Genomic DNA, 16,664 nt, shown 5'->3' on the forward strand with positions numbered 1-16,664 from the left:
AAAAAATTCAAATGATTTCATCCATAAAATATTCTTTTGTAAATCTTAACATAGGTAATCACTTTAACTGGATGCCGACTAGTTATGAATCACTTCGATCAATCAGCCTTACCTATGACAATAGGCTGGGGTTCACTCTTGACCCCCACTCCTGCACTAGTGCTGGCAGCCACTTCCACCCGGTACAGCACTCCCACCTGCAGCCCGCCCACCACCACCGAGCGTATGGCTGCATCCACTGTCTTATTCACATGGAAACGTGTCTCATTCCCTAGACACCAGATCTAAGGGGGAGAACATGAGAGAGAGAAAGAGAGAGAGAGAGAGTGAGAGATGTGTTGATTCCATTGGGCTCTGTATACGTTAAGTAAAACACTCTGAGAGACCATGCTGATTCTCTTTTCGCTGTGACCAACCTTGTACTCCTGGATGATGCCGTTCTGGTGGTCTGGGGGAGGGGGGTCCCAGGAGATGCTAATGGAGGTGCTGTTCTGGTTGCCCACGGTCAGCACTGTTACCTGCTGAGGAGGGGCGCTGGGAGCTGGGGGGGCGGGCGCACAAAAAGAACAACACGGACCATCAAACACACTATTCTTCAGGTCAAGCAGGGAAAGAGCATTCATTTCTTAGCAACAAGAATATTGAGATGCACAGCAGCACATGGATAATGTATGTGTACAAGAGCTCACACACGCACACGCACACACCTTTCCAAGGAATGCTATTCTTCCAGGATGGCACAGGTGGCTGAAGGCTGTCAGAATGTCTCATTAGAAAGGTTTTTACAGACCAGGAGAGGTCTGACATGGCTAGTCTATCTTTAACATTTCACTATGATTTAATATCTCATCCTCTGCTCCAGTCTGGTGGATTTGCACAGAGAATACTGCTATTGATTTGTGGAATGACAGCCTGGCACAGTCAGGCAAGCGCTCTCAGTCAAGCAAAGACTCCAGCATTGACCCAGCCATGGTGGCATGTGGGTCAACAAGCTTATAGGATGAGACACAGACGTGAGGGAAATATGAAAAAAAAAAATATTTAGGGGAAAGGAAACAAGGTCTCGGTAAACATATTGACTGGTTCCATCGATCAGCCAGATGGAACTAAAGCCAGTAGGTAAGGATCAGGGGAAAGCTTCAGAGTGAAGCACATCTCAGTGAATAGGCTCTATCCACAAAGGGAGGGTGGATAGAAAGGAGACAAGACGGACGTTTCATAAACCTCACTTTGTTGTCATTCTGATGGCAACAATCTTTTGACCCCACAAGGGGCAGGAGAGGAAAAATAAATAACAGCAGGTCCAACTGGAAATAACGTTTTAAAAATAATGTTTTCTCATTTCCGCAGTGGCTGGCAGGGGAACGGCACCACAGCAGAATACTGACAGGTCAATTACTCCTGGGCTGCCTCTCCCTCACCTCGCCTCCATCCAAAATGGCACGTGTCACCCAGCAAATCTGTGCTCATCCCTCAGCGCGATTGGCCACAGTGGCCCCCTGAGAGCCAAAAGGCCCTGGCATGGTGGAAGATGAATGGGTCCAGTGATGATCCCAACACCTTGGCCAGATTAGAAGCAATCTACCAAGGGAGCATCTGATCAACCATCACGCTCTGGGCCCTCCACCGCTGCATTAGATCCAGGTGACAAAGTGCTATGTTGGCGCGCGGCAGCCATCAGAGACAATGTCGTTCAAAGTTAATGTTATGAATGATTTAGCAGCTTATTATCATGCATATTTGCGCTAAACAATACACATTTCTCATTAGAGGCCCCGAAGGCTGTGCTAATAGAGCCATTAGCAGAGTGATGTATGGCAGGCGGGAATGTGACCCCCCGTCTCCAACATGTACACAGTGCTGTGCTGGAGGCTAACATATCACAATCATACCAAACAGCCCAGTGCTAATATGAGCCACTGAGTAGTCTGGGGGAAAAGCTGCGGGCCTTGCTCTCCACCCCCCAGAGACACTCGTCCACATGGGTGAAGATCAGTCCACTACAGCTGACCATTTATACCGACATTACCGTTTTCCCTTCCCCATAAATAAGCATTGTGTTTCGCATAATAGATGGGCCTCCCTCGCGGCTTCTCCGACAATCAGTCAGTGGGATTCAAATGGCAGCGAGAGTTCATTTATCAGCCATGACTTGAATCGCTGTCCAGATGGAGTGTGAGAGAATGTGTGAAAACAAGAGGAGGAGGGAGAGAGAGAGAGAGAGAGAGAGAGACTTAAAAGAAGGGGACACAGCAATGGAGTGCTGAGCATAATCCCTGCATCCTCCTGGACCTGCTCTGGGGATGCTCTAATTGTGTTAGCTAATGGACACCCTAAGTTTTAATCACTCTCTGAACTGCACTTCGCTATCCATCTAGCTGCCCCGCTCAGTAGTCCCAGGGTCTCCGAGGAGCCTAGAGCAGTGTGTCTGACGGTGTATCAGCTATGGCCACAGCCGCAGTAGCAGGGCTGTGACAGAAATAGAAAGTGGTAGCGCTCTCTGAGGGACTGGGATGCAGATAGAGCAGGAGCAGGGAGCTTTATCAGCCTTGGTAATAGCTGGGACATGCAGGTGCTGGGGGCCTTAGGGAGAGGAGGTGTGTTGGTGTTGGTGTTGGTGTGTGTGTATGTGTGCGTGTGTGTGTGTGTGTGTTGGGGGACAGCTGTAATGTGATGGCAGCTCCGGTACAGAAGTGCGTACACTGGCTGGCCACAGGAGATATGGTCCCACTGAGAAAGGGGAAATAAATGGGCCTGTCACCTTCGCAGGATGTGAACTGTCTCCTATACATGCAGGCCTGGAAATGTTGTGGCAGCACGGGCTTTGTCCCCAGTATGAAGAGCGGCTTTGAGTTTGTGTTTGCCTTTGTGTAATGTTGTGAGCACGTATTGTTTGTCTTTCTCTTAGACTGCATTACAGTTTTATTTCAATCATTAGACGGAAAGGTTGATGTAAGGTTGATGCAGTGCTGTTGGAACCATTTCCGTTTTGTTTGTATCAGAGATCACTGGCATAGTTCCAAATGGCAAATTTATCCAAACACAGACCTGTGTGCATGTGTGTGTGTGTGTATGTGTGCCACACTGCTCTGTGGCCTTGTCAGAGCCTGTCTGAATCAAGCTTTGGGCGACAGATCATCTTCGCAGGAGGAAGTGAGTGCTGTGTCCAATCACAGCTCAGGCCTGTGGCTGCTGGGTGATGGATTAGGAGAAGGTTGGCAGCAACACCACCAATCATAAACAAAAAAGCACAGCAGGAAGGTCAGCTAGACAGGCACAAACACACTCATGCATGTACACACACAAACACACACACACACTATTCTCAGTGTCAAAGGGAGGGACAGAGGCACCCATTATATTATCACAAAAACTAAAATGAAAGCAGCCTACGGGGCCATGTGTCACTCATCACCCCAAATTTGTGTGGACAGATACCGCTTTGACTCAGTATATTCTATTGGCCCTGACATAATGCATATCATCTACACATCCTCATTAAGTTCTTCCTCCTCGTACCTTCCTCAGTTGTGCGTGCCGTCCTGGATTCACTGTCCATGCCTTGAAACTCGTTGAAATAAGGCCGGACCTTGATCTCATAGACGATGCCCTTCTTGAGTGCGGCGAGGACCACGCTGCGCTCCGAGGGGACCTTCACATCCTGGGTCTGCCAGGGTCCTGGGGAGGGCAACCCCGATGTCTGCCTGTACAGAACTCTGTAACCCTGGATGAACTGGGACTGACGGTCCACCTGAGAAAGCGGAGAGAGAAATGGTAAGATCAGTGTTACGTTGCAGTGCAGAAGGAACAGCGCAGAGGAGATCGAGAGGAGGCGCAGAGGAGATGCTATCTCTTGCCAACGACTAGATAATATAAAAGGATGTACTTTTTCCTCCCCGGCATCGCATCGTGCCACTTTAGAGGCCGTTACAGCTTTAATGGGCCTTTTATCACCAGCTCTGACACACTTAGCTCAATTAGCACCCTGACATTACCTCACACTCCCAGCTACCAGCCCAATGTGTTGCCTCCTCCATTAAAGAGACTTTCAGCAATGCCCCTATAAAGGACATATGCATGTCTCCTTTGTATTATAAATACTAACTAGTGACACACAAAAGCAAGTCTAGGACTGGGCTGTGAGTGTGAGAGACTATCATGCAGCAGCGATCACAGACACCCTGGGGACATGAGGAGAATACACACCAGGGGCCATAACGACGGATCTGTCCCATAGAGAAGACAAAGAGACTGGAAGTGTGATAGCCTCCTGTAAACCAAGAAGGACCCGTCCCTCCAAAGTTGGACCCATTTAGCTCGACAGGAAAAGTTGAATTTATGCAGAGGAGGAGTGTGCGCATAACTCACTGTAATGGCTTGTTAACAGTAGGAGAAGTGAGCGGGGCTTTCAAGTGGGATATTAAGCAGCTGTTTTTCGCCAGTGTAGCCAGAGTAAATCAGCAAAATGGATTCCCTGCTTGGTGTGTAACTTTCATTAATGGAATGATTTGGGAATATAAAAGCTCTCTGAGAGTGGCCCCTCTGTTTACTGAAAGGGACCTGATTGATTAGGTGGCCATGTTTTGTGCTGATTATACATCACACTCATAAAGCAATGCTTTAGCATTAAATTAGCTAGCAAGTCTTGGGGTGAGACTTATTATAGGGGTCAATAAACATGTCATGAGGAAAACTGCTAATGTGGTTCATTTGAAAATGAAAACAGGCACCTCATGCCACTAAATACCTGCAACTGACTGATTTATAGCACCACAACACCAGGACAAATAAACAAGGACTATATTAACTTAAGACTGAGAACAAGTCAGCCTTGAGGAAAATGAGAAAGACAGCGTTAGCATTTTTGTCATTATCATTACCGTACAATTAGGGAAAAACATTTTAGTCCAGGTCATAGGTGTTTTTCATTTATCAGAATTAATACAACTGTCTAACTGTGGCACATAATATGCCTATCCTTATGGTGAGGCAAACACCACAACGTGTGTGTGTATATGCGGTGCAAGAGCAGGTGTGTGTGTGTGTGTATTGTATGTGTATATGTATGTGTGTAAAAGAAGATTGATGCATCGTCTCAGGGTGGTAGGAAAAGGCCTATACTCAAGATATGCTGAACCACAAACATGTCTATTACACATTAATTTCAATCTAGTTTTATCTGTGCGGAGGCTTTGTCTTAACAGGGAACTAACTAAAGATGTATGGAAGATTGATGAGCAACCAGATGTCCCTGACACTTCTTTTGATGTTCACTGCGGCTAAAAGAAACCATTTTTCAGCTATTTGATGTTCAGTTACTTTTAAGTCAGCAATTACAATATTTCAAAGCTGCAGTCTTAGGGAAGAACCTGACTAAAATTTCCTAACATAAAAACAAATGGTCGCCCTGAGGAACACCTATCTGGCTTCAAAGACGAATCTTCTGTTAATATCAACTCTCTTGACTTCATGACTCAAGGTTGTAAAATCAAAGATGTAAAAGAACGAAGTAAAAGGTGGACTGATTGATTTCTTATATTCAGGGTTTTCCAGTAAGGATTCATGCAGAACAAATAAAGCATCTGTACTTAAATCTGTTAAATATAGTTATATATACGCAAAACACATGATGGGGTAACAGCAGCAGTACTTACTGTCCATGTGACCTGAATGGTTGTGGGACTCAGGACGACTGGGTTGTGCAACCGAACCATGACCTCGCCAAGCTCCTTCTGTACATGTCTGTGGTCCACACCCTGAGCTGGAGGACTTATATCTATGAGAGAGAGCGAGAGAGAGTGTGAGAGAGAGAGAGGGAGAGAGAGAGAGAGAGGGAGAAGAGAAACAATTTTTTCCCATTTCCACTTGGTTTTCACACAGCTCACTCAATTTCTCACAATAAGCCTTAGTCCATCACCATCAGAAGTAGTATTGTTAAAAGAGTGACTGAATAGACCAATCAGATTCAACAAAGAGGCTTACACTCAGCGATCACGACTTCATTTGAAAAGAAGAAACTTCATCTGCATTAAAATGACCTCATTCCGTTTTGTATTAGGGCACTTGTCTGGTTTGGAGAAAAGAAAGGAGACTTGGGCTGGAAAAGTCCTTTAGATCTGTGACTTGTCTGCACTTACTGGGGCCTGACTGAACAACCACATTAACGAATGAACTCCGAATGCACGACCCCAGACATATTGGATAGAAGATGAATGGACACTATGACACTATTTTCCAGCTCATTTCCGATTTAGCACATGCATGTGTTTTCAGTTAAAAGCAATAAAAAAAAAACAGTGCATGAGATACTGAATGTGGTTGAAGAGAGACACTCTACTGGCAATTGAACATATTTTGGAGTTATTTACTGAGGGAAAAAAAGAGTAGCAAATAGCTCACAAGTGGAAATTATATTTCAAAAAGAGCTTCATTCAGACAACCCAACATAGTCATGAATCACAGGCCACACTAATGGGGCAAGACAGGCCAAACACAGTTAAGAGGACATGAAAAATCAATTCATCATCAATGGCTGCCATTGTCAATAAACATGTCTATGCATCATCTCAAGAAATTCAGCTCAGCAAGCGAGAGATATGCCGCGATTCAAATTGACTCCTTCTCTCTATGAAGAACACACTTTTGGCTTGTGTTTGACAGTGCTTGGCCAAAGGTTGCAGGGCTATTTTGGCGGAGGACTTATCATATCAATGTAATCTGGAGACTGTGGTCTGTCCGGCACCTTAATCAAATCTTCTTTGGGTTCGCAGGCAGTCATTTTCTCCTGTTATGATCATTAACATAGCAGGGATTGCTCTAACTCAGTTAGGCCTTCCAAAAGTAGACATGCTTATTTTACATAATTGCCTAAGTGTAGCCCTAATGAGCTGGGCTGAGATGGAGAGTTTGACCTCTGGAAAGTTCTGCAGTATCTCACTATAGCTATTCACCGCACACTGCTGAGAGGGGCCGATAACTATCGCACTTTGAAGGGGAGCACAACGACCTTACCCTATCAGTAGCAGCAGAAATTACACTAAGTGAAGAAACTTCAGAAAAGAAAACTATACATAATGACAGTGAAAGTGACTACAAATACTGTCATTACTGTGGAAATTCCTTGTAGTCTTATTAAAGTTGTGTAAGGTACCTTGTGTTCTGACAGGTTCAGACATGGGGCTGGGATCGCTCAGGCCCTGGTTGTTGACCGCTCGGACCATGAACAGGTAGATGGTGTTGGGACGGAGACCTTTGACCGTAAACTGGGTGGTTTTGACATGATCTGCAACTGTTTGCCAGCTGTTGCTCACTGACTGGCTGTATTAGAAGAAAAAGAGGATTATTTCACATATTGTTGCAATGTTATTTTTTTTTTTTCGTCTGGTACATACAGTATTACAGGAACATGGTGTACAGATATTATTAGATCTGCACCTGAGAGCCATTGCATACCCACGCTTCTGCAGTGAGGGAGAGTAGGATGTCATTGATAAGACAAACCTGAAGGCCTCAATGACAAAGGAGGAGACGGGTGACGCTCCGACCATCCCAGGCTGCCAGGACAAGGACACACTGTTCTTGGTGACATCAGTGACCTGAGGCTTAGACGGCGGGCCGGGAAGCTCATTTTCATCACGGTTCTTTATGACCAACACTCCGGATTCTGAATGGAGATTCAGAGAAGGAGACACTCCGAAAGTCACATTCTCTAATGAAAAGTAGAGCTGACGAGTAGAAAACTGCATTTTTTTTTAATCTTTAAATAAAATGTACAAAATCATTATGCCATGCTGTACCTTTGACTTCCAAGAACGCGCTCCACGATGTTTCCCCACTGGAGCTGGCAGCCACACATGTGTAGATCCCAGAGTCTGAGAGCTGGAGTGGAACAGAAAACATAAGCACACATGTAAACACACACACACACATACACACACACAAAACATCAAAACGTGTCGCCAAATGACTCCACTAATAACACTGTTAGTGAAAGGGACATTTCATTTTGTATATCCAGAAAGTGATAGTAATGACTGAATAAGAGCGATCTTCCCATCACTGAAATGTTGAAAAATGCTGAGGTGACTTCATGATCTCGTCTGGTGCCGGCCAAATTGTGTGTCATTTGTGAGTGCCTCAAAGTGCTGACGCTAATTTCCTAATGAATTCCATTTTCTACTCACCACTCCTCCATCACTTTCCCACTCCCCCCACCTTATTTCCCCACTGTCCTGCCGACCACAACAAAGCCAGGCTAATTAATTTAGGGTGGGCTGCTGGAACCCCCTGGACTGATGACAGCTGGCTTGTCTCTCCATCCCTCTTAGGAACTTCAGTTGTTTGTTGGTTTTTGTCCCTGCGCCTTCCTTCCATTTATTAAATAAAATGTCAGTGGTCGGCAGCTTTGTCAAGCGTAATAGATATTCCACTGAGGCCTCAGAGTGGGGAAAGGAGGATGTGAGCGTTTTAAATTTAATCTACTCTAAACGTGTATGTGTGTGTACACACGTGTGTGCATGTCTGTATGTGCATACATGTTTCTATCGTACAGCTGGAGTCCATCCAGCCTGCACAGCTGAGCCTTGCAGGAGCTGTCGTTCCACTAAGTGATAGTATCAAACAATTTACAAAAATCAATGCTACCTATTCATCTCTTCAAGGCATTATGATTACTCTTGCCCATCTACGTTACACTTAAGCCATGTACTATTGAATTCTTCAACGCGTGTATCTTGTATTGTTGCAAATGCACACAACAGCACATATAGTACACATCCTAAATTAAGATACATAACACATGCCAGTCACAACAGTGAGAGAATAGAGTGGGGTGACAAGGACATGATGCAAAGAAAAGGAAGGGAGAAGACGAGCATGATGGAGGCTGAAGTAGGTGGCGATGGAAAGGAGATGATGAGAATGATGTGAACTAAAATGTAGTTTTGGACAAAGTAAATGCAATAACACACGATATGGTGGTGCATATTGATTAATGGTGCTTAAGATAAGACCAGTAAAAGATTTCACCTTGATGCTCTTGATCTGGAGGCTGCCCAGCTCCTGGAGGGACATGCGGGGGTCCTTGCCCAGCAGACTAACCCCATCCTTCAGCCAGCTGATGGAGGGGATGGGGTCTCCTGACGCCTGGCACTTCAGCAAGGCCACACTGTCTACCCCCAGAGTCTGATTGGACGGGCCCTGGCGAATGATGGGCGGCGGCCTGTCTGTGAGCACTGGGATACAAAGACAGAGTTGGTGAGCAAAGTGACATAATAGTATTTACACAGTACGTTCAGTGACACTGTTGAAGCTTAAATGAGGGGTTTGACTGTAAAATAGCGTATTTATCATTAAAAAAGTGAGTGGTGGATGTGGGTATCTATCATAAAGTAGCCTATTTTCTCAGCAGGTCTTGTAATTGTACCACAGAACAATGACTATATCCTAGATTTCCAGGAAGCAGGGAAAAAAACAGCTGAGTAGTGTTTTCCAGTTTCATTGATGTGGCAGGGGGGATGCAAAGCAGTTTCCAGTTACTGCCTGGATAGCTTTATATTTATACACTACTCTAGACTCTGTGGTACAGTGTGGTGGTGAGGCTCCTGCCTATTGACTCAGTGTGGTTCAGAAAAATACTTCATCATGTTCAGTGCGGGAAACAATAAAAGGTGTATTTCAATACCAATGGTACACATGAATGAAACAAGCCCATGACACTCTTCCATGACAAGGTGGACTCAGTGGGAACAATAGGTTCCTTAATCTCAACCACAAACATAAATACTCTGAAAGAAAACAGCCCTTTTTTAGGAGTTTGCTCTAGTTTGTCTTTAGATTAATGCTAATGTTATGTTGAATCCCACTTGAATGAATATATGCATTTGCAATAATGTGCCGAGAGATGCCTGTGGGTCCCGTCTATGAAATAGTGGATATGTCAGAGGTGATCTCTTAGTGAGTTAGCACTCTAGCACATAGGCAGTTTATATATTTAGAGTTGAATAATGTGGAGTCCCCCCTGGCGTCACAGAGCCCACATTAATTAGAAGGTATGGATTAATGATGTCAGACCTGCGGGGGCTAATTACCAAGTCTACCTCGGTAACCTTTCAACACATCATCACACCCCTCTTTTTCCGCTCCTACTTTCTCTCTGGCAGCGATATCTGAGAAAAGGAAGCAATTCCAAGTAATAACACACTTTTGCTGTGTTATGGTCGCCCCTTACTTTGGTTCACTTAAGAGAGAGGAAAAACTGTACAGAAACCCCACTGTATGATCTACGGCAAGGCCAAATGTATTACATCAATTTCAATAGTAATATTTCACTTCTTATTTCAGTCCTCAGGAATGTTACTGTTGGAGCAAACGGTGGTCATAATTAATCAAAAGTGATAATCTAAATCATAAACTAAGGCAAGAGAGCATTCAAAGCACCCACATTTTGCTGTAGTTCACCTTATCGCATTAACGCACCCATGCACTTCTCTGTCTGCCACTGCTTTCACCTTTATGATTCACACTGTAGGCTCAAATGAAGCCTTGTGTTTCACTTCTACATAGCCCAAATTATGGAGTGCATCCATGTTTACTAATAATTCTTCTTACTCTGGTTTATGACTTCCAGACATTATTTCTTGGCAGTAATCTATGACTACTCCTGACAAAAGGCACGTGCACGGAGAATGCTCGGTCCAGGGAGTTGATGGTGTACGGATTGATGGCATGAAGGAGTGACAGAAGGGAGGAGGCTAGACTTGACGGAAGCCTTGGGTCTCTGGATCAGGAATTTCTCATTACAGATCTCCTTGAACTCCACAGGCTGTTGTCGGGTCCCAGGACAGTAAATCACCTGAAGACTGCAGCAGGTGTGGCCATGACCTCACCCTGGCCCTCCTCTGCTCTTTCCTCCTCCCTCCTGTCCTCTTAGCCCTGACTAACACCCTTCCTCCTCACATGCATACATCTTACACATTCCAGCAGTAGACAACCCCACAGATATGAACTTGAAGATATACATCCTTACAAAAACAGAATATAAAGGAGAACAGTAGATGAGCCAATATATTTGGGCGCAAACTGTGATGATATATTATTCTGAGCAATTAAAAGAAATACTGATTTTGTATGTGCAGTGGAATCATTCCAGATGATGTACAAAAAAAGAGCCTTTAATCTTTCTGCTAGCAGGTACTTCGATAGACATATGGATGGTCGTCTATCTTCCCATCACAGCAGCTGAGCAGATTAGATGCTCCCACACCTCGCAGGACCCCATAATTCATTCCACAGAAAACCATTGTCACTCACTCGCTCAATCATGTCCCCCCTCTTTCTCTCCCTCTCTCCCTAACACACACACACACATAAACACTCACACACGTGTACCCTCACCCAAATGCTGATCATTAAACTCGGAGGGACTCGAGGGCAATGCTTTATTCCCTCTCCAGAGGAAAAAAAATAGAAAATTTTAATTAAGTAGTGTCTGAAAAATTTGAAAAGAAAAACTTGCCGCAGAAACACAGTAACTGAAGGTCATGGGCAAGCTGACATCCAGAGATTTCTCAAACAAAAGCTGAATTTATTCCTGCACATGGAAAAATAACTATTTCATTTGGGCTTCTCTTTCTATACTTTCGAAGATGCTAAAGGCCAAATTCCATATTAGTGACTCAACAGCGCGAGAAATGTGCTCCAATTAAACCGCGACAAATTAAAATCAGATGTCATTAGTGTGAGGATAAATAACAAATTCGTTGAGGGGTAAATGCCTGAGTGTATGTCAGCGTGAATCAAACACACATGCGTATTAAAAGCACATGTGTGTGTTTGTGTGCCTGTATGCACCAGCGTCACTGCATTTGCACTTGCGCTAAGGCGTGTGTTGGCCTGTGTGCTGGCATGGGAGAAAGTTGTGCGTCAAGTTTTCCCCTCACCATCTGTGACCTCCAGTTGAGCCTTGGCGAGTATGCTGCCTGCAACGGTCAGCGCCTGGCAGATGTAGTAGCCAGCGTCTGCCCGCTGCACGGCCGAGATGGTGAGGTCTCCGCCGGGCGACACCGAGAAGCGACTGTTGGGCTGCTGGGGTTGGTTGGGAAACAGCAGATTCTGGAGGAAGAACAACAAACAGCCAATTAGTGAGGACATGGATCCATTATAACCCGGAAAATGTCCAACACACTCATACCCCTCGTCCACACCAAACACACACACACACCACACTCTTACAGCTAGGAACAATTCCATCTTACTTGGTTAACAAACGACATGAATAATTATACAATGTGATGGCTTGGCTTCATAAAGGGTACTGCACTTATTCTTGGGCCAAGCCAGAGGCTCCATAGTGTTCTACTTTTGGTATTGTTGGCTTTGGTGACTACTTTCCTCTCTGCCGCAGTCCCATAATGGCTATGGGGCTGCTTTGTTTACCCACAGAGACCACCCCATTTGAGTTGAGCTTATACTGAATATAATAGTTTATCTTCAGAATAGCTGAAGTGGGAGGTTTAATCAATCCTGGGTATTTGGAAGTAAACAGAGGTAATGAGAGGCGATCAGAGCTCTGTGACAGCCTGAGGGAGGACTGATGACATCGACAAAACATCACCTCTACCTCTCCTTTTTTTTTTTTTTTTTTTACTGTTCAGCCACCCTACCCGCACCCTTTTCTTTGTTCTAATCCTTTTTTCTTCTTCGGGCCTCAAAGCTAACCAGCAGATAAAAAAAAAATACATTAGCTGGATTCAATTACACCTAATGACTTTAATGCAACAAATTATGTCGTTTTTTTAATTAGGCCCTACCCACCTCCACCACATGATAGATGTCCAATCCATTATCCTCAAGTGTGACAAAAAGGCCTTTCTCTTGCCTAATTACTGTACTTAATTACAGCTTTAATTTGTTCTCTTAACAAATACCTTCATATCTTATTTAAGTCAGTGTGTGTGAAGCAGAGAAAATAACGAGCATCAATAAACACAAGGACAGAGACAAGTGCCGAGATGGCGAGGACGTGCATCTGCAACTGTTTGCAAGGCGTTCGCTTCAAAAGCCTCATCTATAATCACTGCTCAATGTGAAACACTTACGCCCCGTGTAGATCTGCACGATGTGAGCAAGTTCACAGCATGTATCACTGAGTCATATACTGTAGGTCATGTACTGGTAAGAGGTAGAGTGGGTGAGCAATACACTGAATGTTTGTGTGAACATATAAGTATGTGTTTCACTCCTGTTCTCCCCCTGAGTAGCACTTTGCTAGAATTGTTGGCCTGCAGGCTGTGTGTGTGTATGTGTGTGTTTGAACCCTAGCCAGACCTGAATCATATCTCTGGCTCATCTACAAGCCCCAACAGGCTCCTAATTGGCACTGTTGTTGAGCATTGTGAGGACACCCAGGTATTTGAATGGGTTATCTGCTTGAAAGAGGGATAGGATCGTTCTTATCAGTGCAGGGTCACGGGAAACTGATTAGCACTTTGCCAGCAAGCCATACTGTCGTTTGGCGGCTCCTCTGAACAAAGGTGTATCTGTGTGTCTGTGCTAAAGATACTGATGACAGATAGTGTAGTTTGAAGTGCCTCTGTCTGTGTGTGTGTGTGTGCCTGCGTGCGCAAAAGCGCAGGGCAAAAGAATCATGACCCACTCTCATCAATTGAGCATAGAGCCAAGGGAATCCAAACAAAGTGCTGTGTGTTGATAACACTAGACACACAGCAGATAATGAAAGCTGCCTACTAAGAGGGCAATACATTTTCACATGCAAGAAATAGTGTAAAAAAGCAACAGAGAAACTTTGAGGAGAAAATGTTTACTATTCCCTGTGTTGTGTTTTGAGGTGAGTTTGTTTTGTCTTACCTGACTTCCCTCCTTCTGCCAGAAGACAGCAGGCTGAGGGTTTCCCTTGGTCTCACACGGGAAGGTGGCAGTACGACCCTGAGCCACTATCTGGTCCCTTGGACGGATGACAAACTGGGGTGCAGCTGAGGTCGAAGGGTAAAAACACCAGTGTTAGTAGAGTGGTGGCACACAGTGGGGCCAAACATTAGGGTTGGAGACCATCGGGGCTTGGGGATTTCAAGCAAAAACAAGCACTGTACCACATGGTCAAATCAAAATGGGAACGCTGTACAGAGCTTCCATGCAGCATTATCCATCTTTCGCTCTCTAATGGCTCTGAACAGAGGGGAAAAAACACCAAGGACTGTCATGACTATCATTGCCATGGTAACCAGGTTGGCCATTCATCCAGGTGAGGCTGAGGCTGGATGAATGACAGTCACATCTGCATTCACAAAGGGAAGCGCCTTGGTCACAATGCCATTTAGATCTGAAACAACACATAGGTACACCCATGCCCTGGAAATGTCCAAGACTATGAACAGGTATAGACACACACACACATACTTCTGTCTAGAGTAATCACTTCTGGCTTTCCATGTTTCAGATTTAGTCCGCATCAGAATGCATCTCATACTAACAACAGGATCTAAGGTAGCTCAGTACTTCAGATCAAAGTTGTATCAAAAGTGTGAGAGAGAGAGAGATAGAGAGATGGAAAAGACTATTTCAATGTTTACCTCATCTCAAGCTAAAACCTCTCCATCAAAGTCAGAAGAGGCTAGAAAATCTATCATACTTGAAAATAGTACTGTGAAACTTTCTCAGTCAATATTCACGACTCTGTCAGAAAGCCAGGCCAGTTGTTACACTCTGGCAGCCAGGCCAGAGTGAGACATTTGTGACTGACAGCTTGACGGATGTGGTTCAATAACAAAGAGAGAAAAAGTTTCTAGATAAGATACAAGTTCTGACTGATCTCACACCACACTTCCCTCACGCCAAACATTTCCACTTGTCCAAGCAACATTCATGATGATTCTCCACAGGACAATTAACAAGCAAAGCCTGATGAATCACAGAGTGCACAGTTGGGACGATAATGGAATCCAGAGTGTTTCCTTGTCCATGGTGAAATGTATCACTAAACATCAACATCAACAGAGGTGTTGCTATCGTTGGACAAATCCATTTAAAATTCCCTTGTTTCATCCCAAATAAACAATTACCACAGTGACTGGCAGGCGTACAGATCACAGTACATTCCAGCATGGAAAAACAGTAACTTTTCAGCCTTCATAATCTATCTTTATAAACTAACCAGTTTGCACTCACAAGATTTTTCACACAGTTGGAATCTGGACTGTGTTACTCATAAGTGCAAATGCTGAATATTACCACAACTGTCTCACTTGCGAAACTAGATCTCTGCAGATGTCTGAACCTTGACCTCAGTTGATACATGACCCCAAGACCTCTGCTTGTTTATTCTATGACTGTCACTGGTGTCTGGCCCCGTGCTGACAAGTGCCATGCTGACCATGGGAAGACATCAACACATTCCTTACAGGAAGAAAGAAGCTTCCTGCAGAGAAAATGAAAATCAACAAATTACAGACTCCCAGCTAGCTATAACCTTGAGGTAGTGCAGACGTTGGGTGCTTTTAGCAATATTTCTTTGATCCAACCTTTTTAATGTTTAATATTGCTAAGGCCTATCCTATGTTTATCATGCATAATTTAGCATATTTTCGTCTTCGCTGTAAAATGGTATTTTTTAACTCCCTGACAAAAAAATCTGAATTGTTGCAATGAAACATCTTGCACCCTTTCTGTTTCTTTTGATTTCTTTGTAAGTCCTTGCACTGACAAGCCAGCTGGTTCCAGTAAGGGCAAACTCTTCCCATTTGGCTGGTTTCTCCATGTAATCCCTTTTCGGGAGTGTGTATTTGTCAAAGATACACACAGTTGGGAATGCTACAGATGGCTACAGATTTACTGCCTTCCCGTTTGGCCTTCTGCAGCTTGGATATCTTGTGGCTCTCACAATGTTGGGCCTGATACAGAGCTCCTAAATCATGATCTGGCAAAGACTCAGTTTCCTCCCTTCTCTTCCTCTGCTCTGGCCATCCCACACACTGCATTACCACTAACCACTCACTCAAAGTGTGGTTTAACACCTTACAGACTGGTCCCCATCACTGCCCTCACGCCTTCCTCACACTCTCCCTATCTTGTCTTTCCTTGTTATCCTCTCAGTTTACCTAGCTTTTTATTTGTGGAATAGAATTTGCCATCCATTTTAGGCTGACCTAAATCTTTATGAGGTAAATTCATTGGATATATCATAGTAAGTAGTGTCAAACTGAAGTACGTTATATGAGAATAGGAAAAAAAAACCCCAGCATGAATCAATGCTTTTGTGAAAGTATAACTGATTTTTGATTGTACTGGTAGTTTTTTGGCTTATGTTCACCAGCTAGAGGTCATAGTTTACCCACCTTTGTTACCATTATTTACCATTTACATCTTTTTGTAGTTTTACTTACTTACTTACATCTGTGATGTATAACAAAAACAAGCATTTGAGGGGTGTAAGCTAGATTTAATCAAACTCATGAATAGAAAGAAATAGTCAGTGAATCATCTTTGTTGTTGCTAAAAACTTGGCATCAATGGAGGCTGATTTGTTTTTCCTAATTGGGGCCCTCTTTTAACAATTTAGCAAAGAGGTTGTTTTTTATAATGCTTGGCTGTGTGACACCCTGATAGTGATGTGGACAGCAACCGCACTGTTTAAATTTAAATTTAACCAA

The 16,664-nt window shown here is 44.1% G+C and overlaps 1 protein-coding gene across 1 annotated transcript in view; it reads right to left on the minus strand.

Moving 5' to 3' along the window:
* The window catches only part of robo2 (roundabout, axon guidance receptor, homolog 2 (Drosophila)), a 164,009-nt gene that overhangs the window by 31,769 nt on the left and 115,576 nt on the right, over positions 1 to 16,664 (minus strand). Inside the window, exons 8-17 of the mRNA XM_071925348.2 lie at positions 13,867 to 13,991; positions 11,940 to 12,111; positions 9,028 to 9,233; positions 7,797 to 7,878; positions 7,501 to 7,663; positions 7,151 to 7,317; positions 5,655 to 5,776; positions 3,520 to 3,751; positions 417 to 541; positions 113 to 284 (exon numbers count right to left, since the gene is read on the minus strand). Of these exons, the coding sequence (XP_071781449.1) occupies positions 113 to 284; positions 417 to 541; positions 3,520 to 3,751; positions 5,655 to 5,776; positions 7,151 to 7,317; positions 7,501 to 7,663; positions 7,797 to 7,878; positions 9,028 to 9,233; positions 11,940 to 12,111; positions 13,867 to 13,991 (1,566 nt within the window). The remainder of the gene's footprint in view (positions 1 to 112; positions 285 to 416; positions 542 to 3,519; positions 3,752 to 5,654; positions 5,777 to 7,150; positions 7,318 to 7,500; positions 7,664 to 7,796; positions 7,879 to 9,027; positions 9,234 to 11,939; positions 12,112 to 13,866; positions 13,992 to 16,664) is intronic.

The sequence above is a fragment of the Centroberyx gerrardi genome, chromosome 6 (assembly GCF_048128805.1).
Source record: "Centroberyx gerrardi isolate f3 chromosome 6, fCenGer3.hap1.cur.20231027, whole genome shotgun sequence".
Taxonomy (NCBI): domain Eukaryota; kingdom Metazoa; phylum Chordata; class Actinopteri; order Beryciformes; family Berycidae; genus Centroberyx; species Centroberyx gerrardi.